The sequence below is a fragment of the Cynoglossus semilaevis genome, chromosome 6 (assembly GCF_000523025.1).
Source record: "Cynoglossus semilaevis isolate Cse_v1.0 chromosome 6, Cse_v1.0, whole genome shotgun sequence".
NCBI lineage: Eukaryota > Metazoa > Chordata > Actinopteri > Pleuronectiformes > Cynoglossidae > Cynoglossus > Cynoglossus semilaevis.
In genome coordinates this window covers 1058664-1084007 of record NC_024312.1, presented here as the reverse complement: position 1 = coordinate 1084007, position 25344 = coordinate 1058664, and the positions used below count along the sequence as shown (strand labels likewise).

General features: G+C 39.6%; 1 protein-coding gene and 1 pseudogene across 1 annotated transcript; both read right to left on the bottom strand.

Annotated features, from left to right (window-relative positions):
- Positions 1 to 545: 545 nt before the first annotated feature.
- On the bottom strand, positions 546 to 11036 carry LOC103379498 (myosin heavy chain, fast skeletal muscle-like). The gene is made up of 40 exons (XM_008311063.1): positions 10976 to 11036; positions 10828 to 10866; positions 10136 to 10357; positions 9917 to 10060; positions 9671 to 9827; positions 9557 to 9584; positions 9359 to 9467; positions 8924 to 9016; positions 8774 to 8837; positions 8554 to 8652; positions 8359 to 8462; positions 8122 to 8260; positions 7877 to 7995; positions 7594 to 7743; positions 7328 to 7498; positions 6934 to 7234; positions 6742 to 6812; positions 6534 to 6621; positions 6338 to 6455; positions 6127 to 6250; positions 5861 to 5997; positions 5519 to 5774; positions 5194 to 5436; positions 4937 to 5113; positions 4713 to 4858; positions 4467 to 4557; positions 3993 to 4382; positions 3785 to 3911; positions 3579 to 3697; positions 3304 to 3500; positions 3002 to 3185; positions 2733 to 2898; positions 2483 to 2607; positions 1870 to 2382; positions 1616 to 1741; positions 1357 to 1527; positions 1172 to 1276; positions 980 to 1075; positions 732 to 863; positions 546 to 645 (listed from the first exon to the last, which is right to left on the bottom strand). Exons 3-40 carry the CDS (start codon positions 10340 to 10342, stop codon positions 625 to 627), a joined length of 5808 nt encoding a protein of 1935 aa, XP_008309285.1. The 5' UTR covers positions 10343 to 10357; positions 10828 to 10866; positions 10976 to 11036; the 3' UTR covers positions 546 to 624.
- Positions 11037 to 12742: 1706 nt separating this feature from the next.
- LOC103379497 (myosin heavy chain, fast skeletal muscle-like) lies at positions 12743 to 23508 on the bottom strand (annotated as a pseudogene).
- Positions 23509 to 25344: the final 1836 nt, after the last annotated feature.

Genomic DNA, 25344 nt, shown 5'->3' with positions numbered 1-25344 from the left:
TTTAATTGTCATTGTAGTTTATTATTCATAATAACTACATATAAGTAGTAGTAAAGTCACATCCCAGATGTGAGTTAAGCAAGACAACGACTATGGTCTAGTTATGCTTTATTTTTAACAGTTTAACACATTGTTTATTACAATATTACAAATTTGATGCTTTGTTGACATTTGTGTGTACTGTACAAGTTCAATGTGATGTATTTTTGTCCAAACAAGTCAAGGACTGGAATGTGTCTTGAAGCAAGACACCCACTCGCAGTTGCTTATAAAACCCTAGCCCAAGGGGGAGGACTCAAAGTTTTGTAGATCCTAAGCCTTGAAGTCTATTAAAACACTAAATGTGTTAGAAATTGTCATTGTGTAAGTATGTCTTTTGCTCTTGCTAGTTCAGGAGGTATTTTTTAGAGGTCTTTAATCTCATTCGCCAAATGTGGCATCAAGCATAGATTGTAAACCTCAATTAATAATTAGCTATTTATGGTATGAAGGAAGTAGGTCTTTTTAACCCAGCCAAAACACACAAAAATACACAGAAACAAAAGTAGGATCAAAAAAACTTTATTGTACAGTGTATTTCACATCATATTTTATGATATGAAACAACCATTCAAAGGGCGATGGTTATTCAGCCACATCTTTTGCCTGGTAAAGAAAAAAAATATTATTAAAATATTTTCAAATCAACAAAATATATACTTTTATATCTTTGTCATCGTTTACATTCATACCTTGCCAGAGTCACGGCTTTTGGCTCTCATCTTGTTGACCTGGGACTCAGCGATGTCAGCGCGCTCCTCAGCCTCTTCCAGCTCATGCTGGATCTTTCTGCACTTGGACAGGTGAACGTTGGCCTGCTCCTCCTAGGATACAGATAATATGGTTTATGGCTGATTCAAGACTAAATGTAGTCTACAAATATGGAAGTTCTGTTTTTAAAGAATCACTTTTGTCATATTTAAAATAAAGATATTCTTACCGCTTCCTCAGACTGCCTCTTGTAGGCCTTCACCTTGAGCTGCAGCTTGTCAACCAGATCCTGCAGCCTGGTAACATTCTTCTTGTCCTCTTCGGTCTAAAGTAGAAAATAGATAATTTTGTATGTTTCTTTATTTTAGAGTGAACTATTATATAAAAATAATTTAATCTATTAGTGCCAAGGTAACCATACCTGGTAGGTGAGCTCCTTCACCCTCCTCTCATATTTGCGAACACCCTTAACAGCATCTGTTCCACGTCTCTGCTCAGATTCAACCTCTGCTTCCAGCTCACGCACCTATACATCGTTGAAAAAGTGCAAATGTTAACATTATTTACTTTAGAAACATGTTGATGTTTCCATCACAACTATCTTACTCTCGATTCAAGTTTCTGGAGCTGCTTCTTGCCACCCTTCATGGCCAGGTTCTCAGCCTCATCCAGACGGTGCTGCAGGTCCTTAACAGCAACTTCCAGGTTCTTCTTCATCCTCTCCAGGTGAGCACTAGTGTCCTGTTCCTTCTTCAGCTCCTCAGCCATCATTGCAGCCTTGAAAATAAAACAAATAATGGAACTTGCAAAAATAACTCAAAGGTTACCAAGGGTACACTATTTAAAAAATAAAACAAAACCCTACATCAGTGATAGCCTTCTTGGCCTTCTCTTCAGCATTTCTTGCTTCCTGAACAGTATCATCAACTTCGCTCTGGATCTGAACCAGGTCAGACTCAAGCTTCTTCTTGGTGTTCAGAAGGCTTGTGTTCTATGTGAAAAAAATAAGGACAAAAAACAAGATAAAACAATTATGAACAAAACATTAATCTAATATTTAACATTAATTTAGAACTCATGATTTAACTTATGAATTTTATTTTATAATTATTTTATCACCTGAGAATGCAAGAGGCCAACACGCTCACTGGCATCAACAAGCTCCTGTTCAGCAACTTTGCGACCCCTCTCAGTCTGCTCCAGAGCAACTCTGAGTTCATCAATTTCAGCTCCCATGAGACCATTTCTGCGCTCAACCATAGCAGCCTGTTCTTTGAGGTCCTCCTGTGCTCTGACAGCATCATCAAGGTGCAGCTGAGCATCCTTAAGCTGTGCCTGAACATTCCTGAGCTGCTTCTGTGCCTCAGCAGCCTGGCGATTGGCATGGCTGAGCTGAATCTCCATCTCATTCAGGTCTCCCTCCATCTTCTTCTTGACTCTCAGGGCATCATTTCTGCTTCTAACTTCAGAATCCAGTGTGCTCTGCATGGAGTCGATCACCCTCTGGCTGTTTCTCTTAATCTGCTCCATCTCCTCATCCTTTTCTGCCAGCTTCCTGTCAACCTCACCCTTGATCTGGTTGAGCTCCAACTGAACACGCAGGATCTTAGATTCTTCGTGCTCCAGAGTTCCCTGAGGTTTTGAAATATGAAAATGATCATCTTTGCTTCAATGTAGTTAATAAAACACAAAACAAAACATTACATTGATATTTTTATGATTGGAAAAGTACCTCAGCTTCCTCAAGAGCTGTCTGGACCTCAGACTTTTCAGTCTCCAGCTGCTTCTTGGACTTCTCCAGCTCATGGATGCTCTTGCCAGTCTCACCAATCTGTTCAGTCAGGTCTGAGATCTCCTCTGTAAAGTCAAATGTGTGATTAATCACCAAGCATTTAAACAAGATAAAGTACCTTTGCATTGGTTAACAAATATATCTTGCACTCAATCTGGTTTGATAAACAAACAATCAGATGATAACTTACGCTGCAGGTTCTTGTTTTCACGCTTCATTGTCTCCAGCTGATCCAAGGCTTCCTCATAGGAGTTCTTCATCTTGAACAGCTCTGTGCCAAGAGAACGAGCCTCCTTCTGAGCTCCTTCAAGCTCGGCCTGACCCTCCTCATACTTCTGCTTCCACTCTGCCAACACCTACAATGAATTTAAATAGTTAGCTTTAAACACTATGTAAACAATATGAATGAAATATGTAATATGAATGAAATAAAATAAAAGTATGACATAGAATACTGACTTTATCAAAGTTCCTCTGCTTCTTATCCAGGTTAGCAGCCAGTCCATTAGCCCTCTCAACATCAATCATGAGATCCTCCACTTCACTCTGGAGTCTCTGTTTGGTTTTCTCCAGAGAAGCACACTTGGAATTCACAGCCTCAATCTGCTCCTCAGCCTCTTGCAGACGCTGAGCCAGCTTTTTCCTTTAAAATATACAAATATGTCTCTTTATGAGTCCCTTGAAACTCCTACTTTTTTACAGTGTTGATGTTTAACATAATTATTCATCTTTCTCTATTGAAATGTTTGATAGCTACTCACTTGGCCTCCTCAAGCTCCTCAGTGCGCTGGATAGCATCAGTCTCATACTTAGTTCTCCACTGAGCCACCTCACTGTTGGCCTTGGACATACCACGCTGCAGCTCAGCCTTGGCCTCTTGCTCTTCCTCAAACTGCTCCCTCAGCAGATCACAGTCATGGCGGGCAGATTGCACAGCGTGGGCCAGAGCATTCTTAGCCTATAATATTAAGGTTTATTAAATAGTGAAGAAAAATTCTAATACAACATACATAGTCATAGTTGCTCTTTGTTTTACCTTAACCTCCTCTTCCATCTGTCTCTTGAGCTCCTCAAGCTGCTGTGTGTAAGCCTGTTTGCCTCTGCTTAGCTGAGAGACAAGGGCTTCCTTCTCCTCAATTTGACGGCCGAACTCACCTTGAAAAAATAATTTGAAATTGATGACTTGGCTCGTTTTGGTCATGTAGTGCAAATTTCTGTGGTTGTATTACAATTCAATTGTACCGTTTTCTGTCAGGAGACGTGCTTTATTTGCACCCAAGTCATTGATTTGACGAACATTTTCATCATTCTTGGTCTTCAGTTCACTAAGTTGGTCCTCAAGAGTACGGCACATCTTTTCAAGATTTCCCTTTAGTAAAATAACAGTTCAGTGTTAATTTTCGGTGGACTTACTATGTAATATTATAATATGGGACCTTAGTGAGAATACCTTTGCTTTGGCAACAGCCTCCATGTTGCTGGACAGGTCGTCAATCTCCATCTTGTATTCACTCTTTTCCTTTTCAAGCTTCTGCTTGACACGCTGGAGGTTGTCAATCTGTTCTCCCAGCTCAGCAACGCTGTCAGCCTGCTTCTTACGGAGAGCAGCAGCAGTGGCTTCATGCTGCAGAGTGGACTCCTCCAGGTCACGACGGAGTTTCTGGAACTCAGCCTCGCGCTTCTTGTTCATCTCAATCTGAGCAGCAGTGGCTCCACCGGCCTCCTCCAGTCTCTCACTGATTTCCTCAAGTTCTCTGGAGAGGTCAGCCCTCTGCTTCTCAACCTTGGCACGTGCAGCACGCTCTGCCTCAATCTCCTCTTCCAGTTCCTCAATACGGGCCTGTTTAAGGTGATTAAATAGCCTTTAATTTCCATTGTTTCCTCACATAGCACCCAAAACAGCCATAAAGAAGCACAAAGTCACCTGAAGCTCCTTGATCTTCTTCTGCAGCTGAGCACCCAATGACTGCTCATCCTCAATCTTGCTAAGGAGTTGACTGACTTCAAAGTCCTTCCTGTGAGAGTAACACAAAGTACAGATTTGAGTTGTACTTTTTCATTCTTCCATATTCATTTTTCCATAATTAGGTTTGGTTTCACATATTGTTTCTGTTATTGATCCGATTAAACATGTTAATAGTTTGACAACCATAAAAACATATTAGTTTACTTTTTAATTTTCTCCTCAGACTGCTGCTTGTCATTCTCAAGATCCATGATGGATTCCTGAGCCAGTTTCAGATCACCCTCAAGCTTTCTCTTGGCTCTCTCAAGGTCCATACGCAGTTTCTTCTCTTGTTCCAGAGAACCCTCCAGCTACAAATTAAGATAAGTTCATTATGAGTATGATGAAAAGATACATGTGGGAAATCTGAAGCATTTTTGGAAACTTACATCATCGACTTGCTGTTCCAGCTTGGTCTTAGACTTGGTCAGAGTGTTGACCTTGTCCTCCTCAGCCTGCAGGTCATCAAGTGTCTGCTGATGAGCCTCCTGAAGGGCTTTCTTCTCCTTGGTCAGTTTAGCAATGCTCTCATCCTGAGAGGCCATCTCCTCTGTCAGGTTCTTGACCTGTGTATTTAAGCAAAAAGCTGTTACCATCTATTCCTAAAAGTGTATTTGATGATATGTCGATATTAATATATGAAAACCTTGTTCTCAGTAGCGTGTTTCTCCTTCTCCACTTTAGCCAGGGTAAGCTCCAGATCATCAATATCCTTCTTCAGCTCTGAGCATTCGTCCTCCAGCTTTCTCTTCTTACCAGTGAGCTCAGCATTGATTTCTTCTTCATCCTCCAGCCTCTCAGTTGTTTCCTTGAGTTTGGCCTCCAGCTGAATCTTGCTCTTGATAAGTCCCTCACATCTTTCCTCAGCATCAGACAGATTCTCTGATTCCTGCGTTGGTAAATGAGGATCAGTGTCAATATTTGATAAACAACATTTAAGGTGATCAAACATGTTTTAGTAATATACATACAGATGCCACTTGCAACTGCAAGTCGTTCTTCTCCTGCAGGAGGGACACCATCTTCTCCTCCAGCTCCTTCTTCTTGGCCAGGGCAGTTGCCAAGTCGGTGGTCATCTTCTCATAGTTCTCCTTCATCTGAGACAGCTCCTTCTCAGTTTCAGCACTCTTCAGCAGAGGCTTGATCTTGTAGTAAACCTTCATCCATGGCCAGTGTTTGACATTCATGAATGAGCGGACATTGTACTGGATGGTGAAGATGGTCTCTCTGTGCACAAGAAAATATTTGTTCAAGAAACTTTTAATCATTTGCATGCAAAGTGATAGTGTCCTGAAAATGCTGTTCTAAAATACCTTCTTTCCATCATCTTTACAAACTCCTTTCTCATGACGTAACCACGGCAAAGAGCCTGAGTCATGGTGACCAGAGATGCCAATTTTTCATCTCTCATCTCCTCAAGAGTACCGAGCAGACCGGCTTTGAAGAACACCTGAATAATAAATACAATTTATAAACATAATTTAGAAATGTCGTACATATGTAGTAAGGCAGATATTCAATATTTTAAGCTCTGCCTAGACAGAAGAAACAAACTTGTAAAAAAGAAAGTGTATTCTACCTTTGTGTGTCCAAATCTGTACTGGTCGTGATCAACATCAATTGATCCAAGCAGCTTCTCTGCAGCCTTCTTGTTATCAATGAACTGGCCCTCAGGAATGACACTGGCATTCAGCACCTTGTATCTTGATGTGGGAGAAACATTTTGTCACGTTTCTGTATTATATTTTTTGGGAAACACTGCCAAGTCTTTAAATCATAATATGTGGCACCTCTGCTTGAAGTCACCATAGAGGATTCTGCTGGGGAAACCTTTTCTGCAGATTCTAATACCCTCCAGCACACCGTTACACCTGAGCTGATGGATGACCAGGAAGTTCTCCATCAGACCTGTAATAGAAACCACGTTTTACACTTGTTGCTCAAGCACACACAGGTCACGTAAACAATGGATGTTTGGCTTTGTACCTGGAGTTTTTGATTCGTTGGGAATCAGGCAACGCACAAAGTGAGGATGTGTGCTCCTCAAGTTAGTCATCAGCTTGCCCAAGTTCTCCTGTAGAGGCATAAGGAAGTAATTAATAGCTTTATTGTCAATTGCAAAACTACATTTATTCCTACTTTAAACTATAAATGAAAAGGTCAGTTTCTATCAGTTGATCATTCACAAACTTACCCTAAACTGTGAAGACACAGTCTGCATGGAACCACCCTTCTTCTTGCCTCCCTTCTTTCCACCACCGGTCTCTACAAATGTTTAAGGAGAAACATTTTGGGGATTAAGAATGATATTTACCTGTGGTGTTTGAGTTTTCTCTGTTACATGTTACATTGGACATTCTGTACGTAAATCCTAAACTGGTCTTACCCTCAACGACGGGAGGATAGATGAGAGCCAGCAGTTTAACTGAGGACTTCTGGTAGAGCTGCAGCACAGACTCGTTCAGTGGGTCCTTGTTCTTATCCAGCCATCCAGCAATGTTGTAATCCACAGTACCAGCGTAGTGGACCAGAGAGAAGTGAGCCTCAGCCTTGCCCTTTGCGGGTTTGGGCTTCTCAAATGCTTTGCATTTGCCAAGATGTTGATCATAGAGCTTGTTCTTGAAGGAAGTGTCAGTGGCCTTGGGGAACATGCACTCCTCTTCAAGGATGGAGAAGATGCCCATGGGCTTAATAGAAGATGGTGAACACAATTTAATATTAAAAATCATACATGTGAAGTTGAGCATACAAAATTACAAAACTTGGAAGTGAATACTTACCTTTTCAATCAGCTCAATGCAGGCAGCCAAGTCCATTCCGAAGTCAATGAACTCCCAGATAATACCCTCCTTCTTGTACTCCTCCTGCTCCAGGACGAACATGTGGTGGTTGAAGAACTGCTGCAACTTCTCATTGGTGAAGTTGATGCACAGCTGCTCCAAGGTGTTGAACTAGTAGAACAGACAATAATAATCCTGGGTCATCACAATCGAACTCGTACTCTATGTAGTTCTTTAATTGTTGAGCAGTAAAAACATAGGTTTACATCAAAGATTTCAAAGCCAGCAATGTCCAAGACACCAATGAAGTAGTTTCTTTGCTGCTTGGTGTCCAACATCTGGTTGATACGGATGACCATCCACAAGAACATCTTCTCATAGATAGATTTGGCCAGAGCAGTCACTGCATTTGAAACCTAAATGAATAGAAAATAAAAAAATGTTTTTGTTCGAGATATTGTGTTTGATTTAATTTGTAATGCTTAACATATCACTTTGTAAGGACTATTTATAAGTATTGTTGCATTACTCAAAAGTATACAACTTTACCTGAGGCACAGTCTGTCCCTTGGTGACGTACTCATTTCCGACTTTCACTCTGGGATAGCACAGAGCCTTCAGCATGTCAGCAGAGTTCAGACCCAACAGGTAGGCAATCTTGTCAGCATCTAAAAAATATTTGGTCACAAACATGTATTTAAAACAATATGTATGTTGCATTGTAAGCATTTAAAAGATAATAGTGTGTGCTTGAGCTTTACTATTGTTGGGCATTTGTATCACCAAATACGTACTCTCATTGCCATCAGGCTCAGCCTGCTCCTCACGCTGCTTTTGCTTGAACTTCATGTTACCATGGTGCATCACAGCACCAGTCAATTTGTAAATGCCCATCTTCTCTTCATTAGTGAAGCCCAAGATGTCAATAGCGTTCTGTATTACAAAACATTTTGAAGAAAATATTACTATTAAAAAACGCATCAATGAAAATCATGTAGAACTTTAATATATTTGTTACTAAGACAACTTACATCAGTGGCTTCCAGCTCAACTTTATCATCAATGCTGGCCACAGTGATCTGACCCATGCTGATCATGGGGAAGTCGTATGGGTTGGTTGTGATGAGTGCCATTTCTGATAAATTAAAAGTGATAACATTTTTCAATTATTTTTTATTTTAATTATCAAAAGGGGTTTGGGTTAGAATTCTCCACTGAATGCTCACCAATAAGCTCAGGCTTGTGGTTGGTCATCATCTGGTAGAAGATGTGGTAGCCTCTCTCATCAGGAAGCTGGAATGTCACTCTGGACTTCTCCAGCAGATCTGTATATATTTAGTATTTGTTAGATGTATTATTATTATCATAATTATTATTAGTTTTTTTTTTTCATTTACAACTTGTACAGTTTACATTTTTAACAAGTCACCTTTGATGTTCACTTACATGTCTCAATATCAGCACTAGCCAGTTTGCCAGTTGTGCCAAAATGGATTCTGATGAATTTACCCTATTCCGGAGAGATAATTGTTTCAGTCAGTCCCTCATAAGTATTACCCAAAACATTTTTTCTTGTTTTACCAAACTCTTACTCACAAAACGGGATGAGTTGTCATTCCTCACTGTTTTTGCGTTACCATAGGCCTCCAGCAGAGGGTTGGCAGCAATGATCTGATCTTCCAGTGACCCCTACGATTGAAATTTTAAGCATTAATTGCAGTTTTACATTTGTTGGCATAGCATATACACCATAAATTAGCAAGAATGGTATAGTAAAAGAAAATGGTATTTCACAAAATCTCATGGCTACCAAAATTCTTTTGAAACTTTCACTTTTGTGATTAAAAAATAATCAACAGCCACATTATGGCAACGTTGTAATTATACTGCTATTTACAATAGGAATAGCAACATAAAAAAACAAATTGAGATGGTACAAAAGGTGAAGCAGTTGCATAAATGTGCTGCTACATGTTTGCAATTATCTTGAAAAAAATTAAGTCATTCACATAGGCTAACATTGTATCATACCTGCATCTTTCCTGCAGTGTCCTTCTTCTTTTCTGGGTTGACTGAGATTGTGGCGAAGTACTGAATGACACGCTTGGTGTTCACAGTCTTTCCAGCACCAGATTCTCCACTGGGTATAAAGAGACATTAGAATTAAAATTAAAGAATTAGATCATGATATTTGATCATGATGAACAAATTAATCAATGTAAAACTTACGTGATCAAGACAGACTGGTTCTCCCTATCTGTAAATAGAAAATGTAATTTAGTTGAGTATGGTTTATTTCATAAATGTCTCGCATCTAAAAACCAAAAGAAATTTGGGACATACCAGTAAGCATGAACTGATAAGCGTTGTCAGAGACAGAGAAGATGTGGGGTGGAGCCTCCATACGCTTCTTGCCTCTGTAGGCACTTACAACTTCAGAATCGTACACTGGGAGCCACTTGTAGGGATTCACAGTAACGCAGAACAACCCAGAGTAGGTCTGAAAGGTTTCATAAAGGAAACACAGTTAACTCCTTGTCTATCTTCTTAATCTCTATACTTCCATTCTCTTTAGAGAAGTTGTCTTACGTAGATCATCCATGCGGCATAACGCTCTTTGAGGTTATACAGCACAGTGGCTTCATTGAGGTGGGTCATCATGGCCATGTCCTCAATTTTGTCGTACTTGGGAGGGTTCATTGGAAAGATCTCTTCTTCTTTAACTGTCCTCTCCTATGAAACAGTAAACAGTTACACATAAGTCTAATCACATTTGAGTCATTCTTTAAATCTTTTTATATAACAAACCTCCTGAGTGTCCAGAAGTTTGACAGTGACTTTGCCACCGTCCTTCTTGACAACTGTTGACTTCAGGTACAGCTCTTTGACATCAGACACGTAGTAGGCCGTTTTGGCATCAAAGGGTCTGGTCTGAGCCTCAATTCTCTCCTTCTCTGGCTTACGGAGGTAAACTGAAGCTTTGCCGTAAACGGCCATCTCAGCGTCGGTACTCATGGTGGCGGTTTAGTTCTGTGAATTTGACAGAGGTGAATACATTTCCACTTTCAAGCCACAGGCTTTCGCTTTGAATCCTGTCAGTCAACTCATTTGCTATTTTATAGTAATCAAAATAAGTCTGACATAGGTTTTGATGAGATTGGTGGGAGTGATGTTTTTGTCATTACTAGAATGAGTATTGAGTGCATTTCCAATAATTCTGTCCTTACGCAGTAATACACACTCAAAGCACATGTTATTTTAATACACTGCAGAAAATTGTTTATGTCAATGCCTAGCATGTATTCGTGGTGGCTTCAGCTTCAGGTCAGGCGCTTGGTTTCTTGCAGACTAGCCTCATAGGGTGCCTGATTAATTGACATTTACCCTATGATTAATCAGTTTAAAAACTTTAAGGGTTTAACAGCCCTAGTTTTGACCCAATCAATCAGATCAAAATGTTATTTGTCATTTCAATAGTTAAAAATGAAAGGTATTCTTACCTTGCCTCCCTCTGTTAGACGTATGTATGATTCCACAACCTGTTAAAATCCATACGTGCAATATTTTTAGTTGAAAGTTCCTAATGAAGTACTTTGTGAGTATAATAAATATTAAAAAATCATTAATCAAAGTACTGAATAAGCCTACCACAAGCAGGAGTCTTCCACAGTCGTCTGCCACACACTGTTTAGCTCCGTTGGACTCCTTATATTTGATTGGGATTGCAGATGCAGCAAAAGTTAAATAGGGACATCTGCCAAATGTGGTGCAAGTAATACTTGGCAGATATCCATAGGTAGTTATAGATTAAATATCCTTGGTTTCACATTTCTAAAGAAGCATTTTTTCTGTGTCCCTGTTAACACTGTATTAACACTAGGTTCCGACATAGAGAATTTCTCTAGTATCAATGTTTTATTTCCCTGACACACATGCATTTGCTTTATTTATATTAATTAACTTACACTTTATTCTTTCTTTGCTATACTACAGTCCTAGAGATGTGGGCTATTGCAATAGTTAACAGCACACAGTGTACTTACACATATATATATATATGTGTGTGTGTGTGTGTGTGTGTGTGTGTGTGTATTTGTGTTTAGCCAATAGAAATATTATATAAAAACATGTATTGTAGTAAGGAATATATGGGGGCAGTCTGTGGTGGATACCGTGCTAGATGCTACTGTTTGATTTTTATCTAATATATGTTATGTAAATGTAAACTTCCTATGTAGACATAAATGCATAAATTAGGTCATCAGTTAAATGTTGACTCATCTTTATTCATTTTCCATTATGTTTTCTTTTTCATTTCATATCAAACTGTTAAAAGCAAAAATCTTTGTTTAATTTAGTTCATATAAAACAGATTAACTGTTAAATGATTAAATGGTCTTCTAACGGTCATTTAATGCAACAATGTTAATTACTGGAAACTGAATTAGCACTTTAGAGAACATCACGCTGCTTTTGTACCTCATGGGAATTCCACAGCCATTAACAGATGAGACTGGAATTCAGGCTTTGTGGGATTTGCTTACCAAGCAAAAGTTAAAACGGGATTCGAGCCAAATATGGTGAGTGGTATAGGACAGCTGATGGTCACACTAGTTGAACATTTGGTGCCTGTACCCTCCTCTTATGTTTCAGGTTGCCTTATGCAAGGACTGATCCTGATTTAGTTACAATTTATAATTTAAAACTGAGTTATGAATTTTTGGTCTAGACAATGTTTTTTTAAATAAACAATTTGGATGTGACATTGATGTTTTAGACCAATCTATGTATTACATTTTTTAAATTATTTTTAAATATATACTTATAAACTTATAGTTTCAATATATTTGATGATAACAACAGTTACAACCCTTACAATTTATAATATTTAATTCTTTGTATTATTACACAGTATAAATATACTTGGATTGACTGGTAAAGATATCCCCCTGGTATTTACACATATATGCCAAGTGATTAGCACTTTCACTGACACTGTAGACCTTGCATACCAAGTCCATTTCTGGCTCTTAAGCAGTGGTGTTTCAAGGTGACTGCACAGAGCTTGATAAACAGAGAGTATTTATAAATAACCATTACTGCTTTTACCTTTCTGTATCACCTTCATTACCAAATATTGTACAAATGTTCTAAGATTGTTTGATAAGTTAGTCATTTACTTTATAAATTGTTTTGCTGGTCGTGACAAATTTAACCCAGTTATATAACCAGTGAACAATAGTATAAGTTAGCTATCCCACCAAACAAACAGTCGACCTTTAGTTTTGTTTATTTACCTGATTATTCTTTGGTTTTTTTAGGGTATATCAATTTCGATTGTCATTTTTAAGTGTGTGTGCTGTGAGTGTGCTGAAAAAAAAACAGATAAATGAAGATGGACAGAGCAAACAGGGATTTAAGAGTAGCAGTATTATCTTTATTATGTCATCATATTATATGATTCAACATAGCAAATCCCTTTCACTCAGCGGCTTCCTTTCCCTGTAAAAACATACAGTGGTAGTGAGTTTACATTTGTAAAGAATATAAATGACCAAAAAATATAATAATAACTAATAAATTAAGTTGGAAATAATGATTTGTTTGTATACCGTACCTTGCCAGAGTCACGGCTCTTGGCTCTCATCTTGTTGACCTGGGACTCAGCGATGTCAGCGCGCTCCTCAGCCTCTTCCAGCTCATGCTGGATCTTTCTGCACTTGGACAGGTGAACGTTGGCCTGCTCCTCCTAGGATAAACAGATAATATAATATATAAACAAAGGGCTGGCGCAATGCATGTGGAAAAATGAAACATATCATAATTAATGTCATGTCCTTACCGCTTCCTCAGCCTGCCTCTTGTAGGCCTTCACCTTGAGCTGCAGCTTGTCAACCAGATCCTGCAGCCTGGTAACATTCTTCTTGTCCTCTTCGGTCTAAAGTAGAAAATAGATAATTTTGTATGTTTCTTTATTTTAGAGTGAACTATAGTATATGAATAACTTAATCTCTTAGTGCCAAGGTAACCATACCTGGTAGGTGAGCTCCTTCACCCTCCTCTCATATTTGCGAACACCCTTAACGGCATCTGTTCCACGTCTCTGCTCAGATTCAACCTCTGTCTCCAGCTCACGCACCTTGAGTAAAACAAAAGTAAACTTAGTTTTTATAATAAAGATTTTTGTGTGTGTTATTTTTACATTATATTATCAATGTTTTACCCTAGATTCAAGTTTCTGGAGCTGCTTCTTGCCACCCTTCATGGCCAGGTTCTCAGCCTCATCCAGACGATGCTGCAGGTCCTTAACAGCAACTTCCAGGTTCTTCTTCATCCTCTCCAGGTGAGCACTAGTGTCCTGTTCCTTCTTCAGCTCCTCAGCCATCATAGCAGCCTTTAAGAAATAAAACAAATAATGGAATTAGCAAAAATAACTCAAAGGTTACCAAGGGTACACTATTTAAAAAATAAAACAAAACCCTACATCAGTGATAGCCTTCTTGGCCTTCTCTTCAGCATTTCTTGCTTCCTGAACAGTATCATCAACTTCGCTCTGGATCTGAACCAGGTCAGACTCAAGCTTCTTCTTGGTGTTCAGAAGGCTTGTGTTCTATGTGAAAAAAATAGTTTTTAAACAAAGTGTTTGTGATTAAATTTTTACCTGAGAATGCAAGAGGCCAACACGCTCACTGGCATCAACAAGCTCCTGTTCAGCAACTTTGCGACCCCTCTCAGTCTGCTCCAGAGCAACTCTGAGTTCATCAATTTCAGCTCCCATGAGACCATTTCTGCGCTCAACCATAGCAGCCTGTTCCTTAACGTCATCCTGTGCTCTGACAGCATCATCAAGGTGCAGCTGAGCATCCTTAAGCTGTGCCTGAACATTCCTGAGCTGCTTCTGTGCCTCAGAAGCCTGGCGATTGGCATGGCTGAGCTGAATCTCCATCTCATTCAGGTCTCCCTCCATCTTCTTCTTGACTCTCAGGGCATCATTTCTGCTTCTAACTTCAGAATCCAGTGTGCTCTGCATGGAGTCGATCACCCTCTGGCTGTTTCTCTTAATCTGCTCCATCTCCTCATCCTTTTCTGCCAGCTTCCTGTCAACCTCACCCTTGATCTGGTTGAGCTCCAACTGAACACGCAGGATCTTAGATTCTTCATGCTCCAGAGTTCCCTGAGGTTGTGAAAGATGAAAATGATCATCTTTGCTTCAAGGTAGTTAATATAACACAAAACAAGACATTATAATGATATTTTTATGATTGGAAAAATACCTCAGCTTCCTCAAGAGCTGTCTGGACCTCAGACTTTTCAGTCTCCAGCTGCTTCTTGGACTTCTCCAGCTCATGGATGCTCTTGCCAGTTTCACCAATCTGTTCAGTCAGGTCTGAGATCTCCTCTGTAAAGTCAAATGTGTGTCAAAGTACTATAAAGTCCTATCATTTAATCCATGCTTAGGCAAACTTTTTGACTCACGGGCCACAATTGTCTTAAAATTGAACAGGGGAGGAGCAGAGAGCTGGAGCATTTGTGTGAATTAAGATAATTAGGATGTAAATGTCATGCATAAAGGCTATCATTTTCTACGCCATCCATTAGGGAAACGTGGGTATTGCAGGGAAAAGGCAGAAGTACGATAATATAAATAAATTATACAATTTGGAAGGGTTTGGCAACAAGAACAATTAGGTAAGAACTTACGCTGCAGGTTCTTGTTTTCACGCTTCAATGTCTCCAGCTGATCCAAGGCTTCCTCATAGGAGTTCTTCATCTTGAACAGCTCAGTGCCAAGAGAACGAGCCTCCTTCTGAGCTCCTTCAAGCTCGGCCTGACCCTCCTCATACTTCTGCTTCCACTCTGCCAACACCTACAATGAATTTAAATAGTTAGCTTTAAACACTATGTAAACAATATGAATGAAATATGTAATATGAATGAAATAAAATAAAAGTATGACATAGAATACTGACTTTATCAAAGTTCCTCTGCTTCTTATCCAGGTTAGCAGCCAGTCCATTAGCCCTCTCAACATCAATCATGAGATCCTCCACTTCACTCTGGAGTCTCTGTTTGGTTTTCTCCAGAGAAGCACACTTGGAATTCACAGCCTCAATCTGCTCCTCAGCCTCTTGCAGACGCTGAGCCAGCTTTTTCCTTTAAAATATACAAATATGTCTCTTTATGAGTCCCTTGAAACTCCTACTTTTTTACAGATAAACAGTGTTGATGTTTAACATAATTATTCATCTTTCTCTATTGAAATGTTTGATAGCTACTCACTTGGCCTCCTCAAGCTCCTCAGTGCGCTGGATAGCATCAGTTTCATACTTAGTTCTCCACTGAGCCACCTCACTGTTGGCCTTGGACATACCACGCTGCAGCTCAGCCTTGGCCTCTTGCTCTTCCTCAAACTGCTCCCTCAGCAGATCACAGTCATGGCGGGCAGATTGCACAGCGTGGGCCAGAGCATTCTTAGCCTATAATATTAAGGTTTATTAAATAGTGAAGAAAAATTCTAATACAACATACATAGTCATAGTTGCTCTTTGTTTTACCTTAACCTCCTCTTCCATCTGTCTCTTGAGCTCCTCAAGCTGCTGTGTGTAAGCCTGTTTGCCTCTGCTTAGCTGAGAGACAAGGGCTTCCTTCTCCTCAATTTGACGGCCGAACTCACCTTGAAAAAATAATTTGAAATTGATGACTTGGCTCGTTTTGGTCATGTAGTGCAAATTTCTGTGGTTGTATTACAATTCAATTGTACCGTTTTCTGTCAGGAGACGTGCTTTATTTGCACCCAAGTCATTGATTTGACGAACATTTTCATCATTCTTGGTCTTCAGTTCACTAAGTTGGTCCTCAAGAGTACGGCACATCTTTTCAAGATTTCCCTTTAGTAAAATAACAGTTCAGTGTTAATTTTCGGTGGACTTACTATGTAATATTATAATATGGGACCTTAGTGAGAATACCTTTGCTTTGGCAACAGCCTCCATGTTGCTGGACAGGTCGTCAATCTCCATCTTGTATTCACTCTTTTCCTTTTCAAGCTTCTGCTTGACACGCTGGAGGTTGTCAATCTGTTCTCCCAGCTCAGCAACGCTGTCAGCCTGCTTCTTACGGAGAGCAGCAGCAGTGGCTTCATGCTGCAGAGTGGACTCCTCCAGGTCACGACGGAGTTTCTGGAACTCAGCCTCGCGCTTCTTGTTCATCTCAATCTGAGCAGCAGTGGCTCCACCGGCCTCCTCCAGTCTCTCACTGATTTCCTCAAGTTCTCTGGAGAGGTCAGCCCTCTGCTTCTCAACCTTGGCACGTGCAGCACGCTCTGCCTCAATCTCCTCTTCCAGTTCCTCAATACGGGCCTGTTTAAGGTGATTAAATAGCCTTTAATTTCCATTGTTTCCTCACATAGCACCCAAAACAGCCATAAAGAAGCACAAAGTCACCTGAAGCTCCTTGATCTTCTTCTGCAGCTGAGCACCCAATGACTGCTCATCCTCAATCTTGCTAAGGAGTTGACTGACTTCAAAGTCCTTCCTGTGAGAGTAACACAAAGTACAGATTTGAGTTGTACTTTTTCATTCTTCCATATTCATTTTTCCATAATTAGGTTTGGTTTCACATATTGTTTCTGTTATTGATCCGATTAAACATGTTAATAGTTTGACAACCATAAAAACATATTAGTTTACTTTTTAATTTTCTCCTCAGACTGCTGCTTGTCATTCTCAAGATCCATGATGGATTCCTGAGCCAGTTTCAGATCACCCTCAAGCTTTCTCTTGGCTCTCTCAAGGTCCATACGCAGTTTCTTCTCTTGTTCCAGAGAACCCTCCAGCTACAAATTAAGATAAGTTCATTATGAGTATGATGAAAAGATACATGTGGGAAATCTGAAGCATTTTTGGAAACTTACATCATCGACTTGCTGTTCCAGCTTGGTCTTAGACTTGGTCAGAGTGTTGACCTTGTCCTCCTCAGCCTGCAGGTCATCAAGTGTCTGCTGCTCAATCTGAGCAGCAGTGGCTCCACCGGCCTCCTCCAGTCTCTCACTGATTTCCTCAAGTTCTCTGGAGAGGTCAGCCCTCTGCTTCTCAACCTTGGCACGTGCAGCACGCTCTGCCTCAATCTCCTCTTCCAGTTCCTCAATACGGGCCTGTTTAAGGTGATTAAATAGCCTTTAATTTCCATTGTTTCCTCACATAGCACCCAAAACAGCCATAAAGAAGTACAAAGTCACCTGAAGCTCCTTGATCTTCTTCTGCAGCTGAGCACCCAATGACTGCTCATCCTCAATCTTGCTAAGGAGTTGACTGACGTCAAAGTCCTTCCTGTGATAGTGACACAAAGTACAGATTTGAGTTGTACTTTTTCATTCTTCCATATTCATTTTTCCATAATTAGGTTTGGTTTCACATATTGTTTCTGTTATTGATCCGATTAAACATGTTAATAGTTTGACAACCATAAAAACATATTAGTTTACTTTTTAATTTTCTCCTCAGACTGCTGCTTGTCATTCTCAAGATCCATGATGGATTCCTGAGCCAGTTTCAGATCACCCTCAAGCTTTCTCTTGGCTCTCTCAAGGTCCATACGCAGTTTCTTCTCTTGTTCCAGAGAACCCTCCAGCTACAAATTAAGATAAGTTCATTATGAGTATGATGAAAAGATACATGTGGGAAATCTGAAGCATTTTTGGAAACTTACATCATCGACTTGCTGTTCCAGCTTGGTCTTAGACTTGGTCAGAGTGTTGACCTTGTCCTCCTCAGCCTGCAGGTCATCAAGTGTCTGCTGATGAGCCTCCTGAAGGGCTTTCTTCTCCTTGGTCAGTTTAGCAATGCTCTCATCCTGAGAGGCCATCTCCTCTGTCAGGTTCTTGACCTGTGTATTTAAGCAAAAAACTGTTACCATCTATTCTTAAAAGTGTATTTGAAGATATGTAGATATTAATATATGAAAACCTTGTTCTCAGTAGCGTGTTTCTCCTTCTCCACTTTAGCCAGGGTAAGCTCCAGATCATCAATATCCTTCTTCAGCTCTGAGCATTCGTCCTCCAGCTTTCTCTTCTTACCAGTGAGCTCAGCATTGATTTCTTCTTCATCCTCCAGCCTCTCAGTTGTTTCCTTGAGTTTGGCCTCCAGCTGAATCTTGCTCTTGATAAGTCCCTCACATCTTTCCTCAGCATCAGACAGATTCTCTGATTCCTGCGTTGGTAAATGAGGATCAGTGTCAATATTTGATAAACAACATTTAAGGTGATCAAACATGTTTTTGTAATATACATACAGATGCCACTTGCAACTGCAAGTCGTTCTTCTCCTGCAGGAGGGACACCATCTTCTCCTCCAGCTCCTTCTTCTTGGCCAGGGCAGTTGCCAAGTCGGTGGTCATCTTCTCATAGTTCTCCTTCATCTGAGTCAGCTCCTTCTCAGTTTCAGCACTCTTCAGCAGAGGCTTGATCTTGTAGTAAACCTTCATCCATGGCCAGTGTTTGACATTCATGAATGAGCGGACATTGTACTGGATGGTGAAGATGGCATCCCTGTGCACAAGACAATGTTGTTATAGAAACAGTTTTGTATATCCCTGCCAGTATTGGCAGTAATGTGGACATTTTATAACATACCTTCTTTCTGTCATCTTTACAAACTCCTTTCTCATGAGGTAAGCACGGCAAAGAGCCTGAGTCATGGTGACCAGAGATGCCAATTTTTCATCTCTCATCTCCTCAAGAGTACCGAGAAGACCGGCTTTGAAGAACACCTGAATAATAAATACAATGTATAAACATAAAATAGAAATGTTGTACATATGCAGTAAGGCAGACTACACTGCCTAGACAGAAGAAACAAACTTGTAAAGAAGAAAGTGTATTCTACCTTTGTGTGTCCAAATCTGTACTGGTCGTGATCAACATCAATTGATCCAAGCAGCTTCTCTGCAGCCTTCTTGTTATCAATGAACTGGCCCTCAGGAATGACACTGGCATTCAGCACCTTGTATCTTGATGTGGGAGAAAACATTTTGTCACGTTTCTGTATTATATTTTTTGGGAAACACTGCCAAGTCTTTAAATCATAATGTGTGGCACCTCTGCTTGAAGTCACCATAGAGGATTCTGCTGGGGAAACCTTTTCTGCAGATTCTAATACCCTCCAGCACACCGTTACACCTGAGCTGATGGATGACCAGGAAGTTCTCCATCAGACCTGTAAAAGAGGCAGAGTAAGTAAATGAATATTTTTAAATAAACTAAATTAAAATATTTAAATATTAGGTCTCAATATACAATAAAATTACCAAAGAAACCACAAAAACTGATAACATACCTGGAGTCTTTGACTCGTTGGGAATCAAGCAACGCACAAAGTGAGGATGAGTGCTCCTCAGGTTAGTCATCAGCTTGCCCAAGTTCTCCTATGAGGTGTATGTCAAAGTGAGTTAAACCCCATCAAATATAATCTGATTCAAAACGTTTTTGTTATTTTTAATTTCCAAACTGACCCTGAACTGTGAAGACACAGTCTGCATGGAACCACCCTTCTTCTTGCCTCCCTTCTTTCCGGTATCTGTTTTGAATTACAAATAAAACTAAGCAGACTTAATATAAATATAACACATACATGTGTGAGTGTTCTAGTTCACTATACCCTCAGCAGCAGCTGGTGGATAGATGAGAGCCAGCAGTTTAACTGAGGACTTCTGGTAGAGCTGCAGCACAGACTCGTTCAGTGGGTCCTTGTTCTTGTCCAGCCATCCAGCAATGTTGTAATCCACAGTACCAGCGTAGTGGACCAGAGAGAAGTGAGCCTCAGCCTTGCCCTTTGCGGGTTTGGGCTTCTCAAATGCTTTGCATTTGCCAAGATGTTGATCATAGAGCTTGTTCTTGAAGGAAGTGTCAGTGGCCTTGGGGAACATGCACTCCTCTTCAAGGATGGAGAAGATGCCCATGGGCTTAATAGAAGATGGTGAACACAATTTAATATTAAAAATCATACATGTGAAGTTGAGCATACAAAATTACAAAACTTGGAAGTGAATACTTACCTTTTCAATCAGCTCAATGCAGGCAGCCAAGTCCATTCCGAAGTCAATGAACTCCCAGATAATACCCTCCTTCTTGTACTCCTCCTGCTCCAGGACGAACATGTGGTGGTTGAAGAACTGCTGCAACTTCTCATTGGTGAAGTTGATGCACAGCTGCTCCAAGGTGTTGAACTAGTAGAACAGACAATAATAATCCTGGGTCATCACAATCGAACTCGTACTCTATGTAGTTCTTAAATTGATGAGCAGTAAAAACATAGGTTTACATCAAAGATTTCAAAGCCAGCAATGTCCAAGACACCAATGCAGTCACTGCATTTGAAACCTAAATCCAAAGAAATTTATTTTTTTTATTTGCAATTTTTTGTTCACTATGTTTTTTTTAACTTTGACTTATTTTACTTTTTTGATGTATTTTGACAGTTGAGAGGAAACCCCTGATACTGATGATACTTTCAACAACAAAAAAAGATGTTTACCTGAGGCACAGTCTGTCCCTTGGTGACGTACTCATTTCCGACTTTCACTCTGGGATAGCACAGAGCCTTCAGCATGTCAGCAGAGTTCAGACCCAACAGGTAGGCAACCTTGTCAGCATCTAAAAAATATTTGGTCAGAAACATTTATTTAAAACAATATGTATGTTGCATTGTAAGCATTTAAAAGATAATAGTGTGTGCTTGAGCGTTACTATTGTTGGGCATTTGTATCACCAAATACGTACTCTCATTGCCATCAGGCTCAGCCTGCTCCTCACGCTGCTTTTGCTTGAACTTCATGTTACCATGGTGCATCACAGCACCAGTCAATTTGTAAATGCCCATCTTCTCTTCATTAGTGAAGCCCAAGATGTCAATAGCGTTCTGTATTACAAAACATTTTGAAGAAAATATTACTATTAAAAAACGCATCAATGAAAATCATGTAGAACTTTAATATATTTGTTACTAAGACAACTTACATCAGTGGCTTCCAGCTCAACTTTATCATCAATGCTGGCCACGGTGATCTGACCCATGCTGATCATGGGGAAGTCGTATGGGTTGGTTGTGATGAGTGCCATTTCTGATAAATTAAAAGTGATAACATTTTTCAATTATTTTTTATTTTAATTATCAAAAGGGGTTTGGGTTAGAATTCTCCACTGAATGCTCACCAATAAGCTCAGGCTTGTGGTTGGTCATCATCTGGTAGAAGATGTGGTAGCCTCTCTCATCAGGAAGCTGGAATGTCACTCTGGACTTCTCCAGCAGATCTGTGAATATTGTTCATCAGTCAACCTCTGCAGTTTTTTTACTTCTGTTTTTACTCTGAAGAGAATAACTTACATGTCTCAATGTCAGCACTAGCCAGTTTGCCAGTTGTGCCGAAATGGATTCTGATGAATTTACCCTGTTCAGGAAAGATAATTTGTTTGGTATCTTCACACAAGAACTGAAATTATGCATGTGTTCTGATTAAAAAAAAACAAAACGAAATGACACTTACGAAACGAGAGGAGTTGTCATTCCTCACAGTTTTGGCATTACCATAGGCCTCCAGCAGAGGGTTGGCAGCAATGATCTGATCTTCCAGGGATCCCTACAACACATGTATGGAAATGTTATTAAACATGAGGTCCCTTTCATGCAAATTGTTCACTCCACCTTTTAAACCTTAACATACCTGTATTTTGCCTGCACCTGCATCCTTCTTCTTATCTCCTCCCACTGAGATTGTGGCAAAGTACTGAATGACACGCTTTGTGTTCACAGTCTTTCCAGCACCAGATTCTCCACTGGGTATAAAGAGACATTAAGAATTAGATCATGATATTTGATTATGATAAACAAATGAATCAATGGAATACTTACGTGATCAAGACAGACTGGTTCTCCCTATCTGTTGAAGTGGAAGACCAATTAACTTACAGTTTGTATCTACGTTATAATTTCAGCAGCAAAAGTTAAGTTGAAGACTTACCAGTAAGCATGAACTGATAAGCGTTGTCAGAGACAGAGAAGATGTGGGGTGGAGCCTCCATACGCTTCTTGCCTCTGTAGGCACTTACAACTTCAGAATCGTACACTGGGAGCCACTTGTAGGGATTCACAGTAACGCAGAACAACCCAGAGTAGGTCTGAAAGGTTTCATAAAGGAAACACAGTTAACTCCTTGTCTATCTTCTTAATCTCTATACTTCCATTCTCTTTAGAGAAGTTGTCTTACGTAGATCATCCATGCGGCATAACGCTCTTTGAGGTTATACAGCACAGTGGCTTCATTGAGGTGGGTCATCATGGCCATGTCCTCAATTTTGTCGTACTTGGGAGGGTTCATTGGATGGACCTCATCTTCTTTAACTGTCCTCTCCTGCAAATGGAAGTTTGTCTTAGTAGAACTCTTTAGATATGTCATCCATTTAGGTCTTTTATTCCTTTACAAACCTCCTGAGTGTCCAGAACTTTGACGGTGACTTTGCCAGCGTCTTTCTTGAGGATTTGGGACTTCAGGTACAGCTCTTTGGCATCAACCACGTAGTAGGCAGTTTTGGCATCAAAGGGTTTGTTCTGAGCCTCAATTCTCTCCTTCTCTGGCTTACGGAGGTAAATGGAAGCTTTGCCGTAAACGGCCATCTCAGCGTCGGTACTCATGGTGGCGGTTTATGTCTGTGTAGAGTCAAAAAACCAAAATATTTTCCTTGTTTTCTAAATGAACAATATTCAATAGTGTCATCAATTTCCTGATCTTATTTGTAACTGACTTAATCAACATTGTTACATCTTAATTTCTACATACCTTACTCTTCCCCTTTTTGAAAAGAGTTTTGTATTCCGCAGTTCTGTTAAGGAAAAGTGTTTGTCAGTCTCTCAGTTAGGTTAGAAAATAAACTACTTACTTACCCTAACTCAACCCTATGACAAATATTTTAAACTATGAGTTAAATATGGGAATTCTTTACCACCCAGAGCAATACAATATTTGCAACAAAAGTTATATTTTTCATTAAATTTGTAATTTGCTATACACACATACATAAATATATATTAAAATATAAGAAAATAAAGTATAAATAAATGAATGCTACGGGTTACTGTCCCAGTGCTGAACAGGAGATGTTCTTACCACAGAGAGGAGCTTCACAAGTCTTCAACCACACACTCTGAAGCCCCTCTTGGACTCCTTTTATTCAGTCCAGTTTGCTTACAAGGCAGAGGTTGAACAGAGTGACATGCCAAATATGGTGAGAAGAACAGATGAGTCTGCCGTACACTTGCCATATTTTGCTGGTCTAAATGTGGCCAATTCACTATCTTTAGTTCCTTTTTCTACTTAGGTTAATTAATAAAATAAAATCACCAATAGCTGGTTAAACAATAATAACAGTATTTTCATATGAATGGCAGTTTTTGGCTAAAGCAACTTAGCAGTTGGCTCACAATTTATTACATTCATTCATTCATTGTCACTGGATTCAAACATTAGAATTTAAATGGTGAGAAAGTATACTTTAAATGATCTTTTTTTGATATTGTGATTTATGCTCTGGGATTTTAGAACCGCACTGGGAATGCAAACATGTCTTAAATTTAATGGTTGGCCGTTAGAAAGAACGGCTGTGAGTGAAGGATGACAGTTATTTGCCCTCTGATGACCAGAGGCAGGTGATGGATCTTTCTGCTTAAGCTTCTTTGATCATTTCTAACCTCTCAATAAGCCTTCTTGTGATGGGGATAAGTAGAGCAGATGGTTTGACTTTAATACAGACATGACTCCCATTTGTGATGACTCTTCTCCTGCCACTGTGCACTGTTTATTTGTCAAAGTTGGTGTTGTAATTTGGGAAGGTTTTTTTTGGCTGCCTCATGCAGTATTATATTAGTGTAATCACTCCGATGATTTTTCAGTTTAAATTAATTTTATTTAGATGCCTTGTTTAAATTCTAACAAATTCAGTTTTATTTAAGAATAAAACAATTAAAAATATCCGTTTGACTTCACATAGATGTGTTTTTTTTTGTACCTAACTTTCACAAGCCTTCCACACAGTGATGAGCTTCTGTCAACACCATAAGGTAACTCTAATTTATTGATTAGAGACAGCCAGTTGGCAGCTAACTTCAGACCCTGTGAAAAACATATGCTACTCTATAAGCATTTGTCAGGGAACACACTTCATGTCATACTTCGTCATGTCATTTGAGCATTGTGAAAGAATGTTGCTACTCAATATAGGTGTCAAATACTTGTGCTTGTAATTAAAGAACGGTATGGAGGCTTGTTATGATCCATACCTGAGTGACAGAAATCTTTTAATTAACAGAGATCTTCAGGCATTACGTGATCCAGATGTGTACAGATTGATGTTCAGATGGAGATATACACAACATTTAAATCAAAATTATTAACCCAAAAACCATTTTTGCAGGAATGTACCAAAGGGAGGAGCACTAAATACTTTATAAGTTGAACTGCAAGTAATTGTTGCATGTTTTGTGTTTTGTAGTTTTCAGTTGACTTAATAAATACACACAGTGTTCTTTCTCCAGGATCTTGTATCAGTTTATCTTGGTGGATAATGGGACTTATCCAAAAACCTTTCAGCAGAAATGGTACGTCCTGTTTTTTTTCCCCCCATATCTACGCCTTTTGTATTATGACAGTAACTGTGTGTATGCTGACGGTATTTTCATGCAGCTGTTTGTGTCTACATTTGTTGTCAACATATTTTAATCATTTGTTGGTGTAGGAGACACATGTTCAACTCTTTTTTTACATCCTTTCCCTTTAGGCTCATTTTACGTTTGTGGGTTGCGTCTATCTGATTACGCCTGTACACTGTAATGTGATAGGTGCCAGGATACGAAGAAAGGAGGAGAAGAGTAGGAGGTCGGAGGTTAGGTGGTGGGGTGGAGAATGGTTGGAGTTTTGAGGCACCAATCATGGAAAGGTCTATTTGTGTCTTAAGAAAAAACAGTATAAAAAGG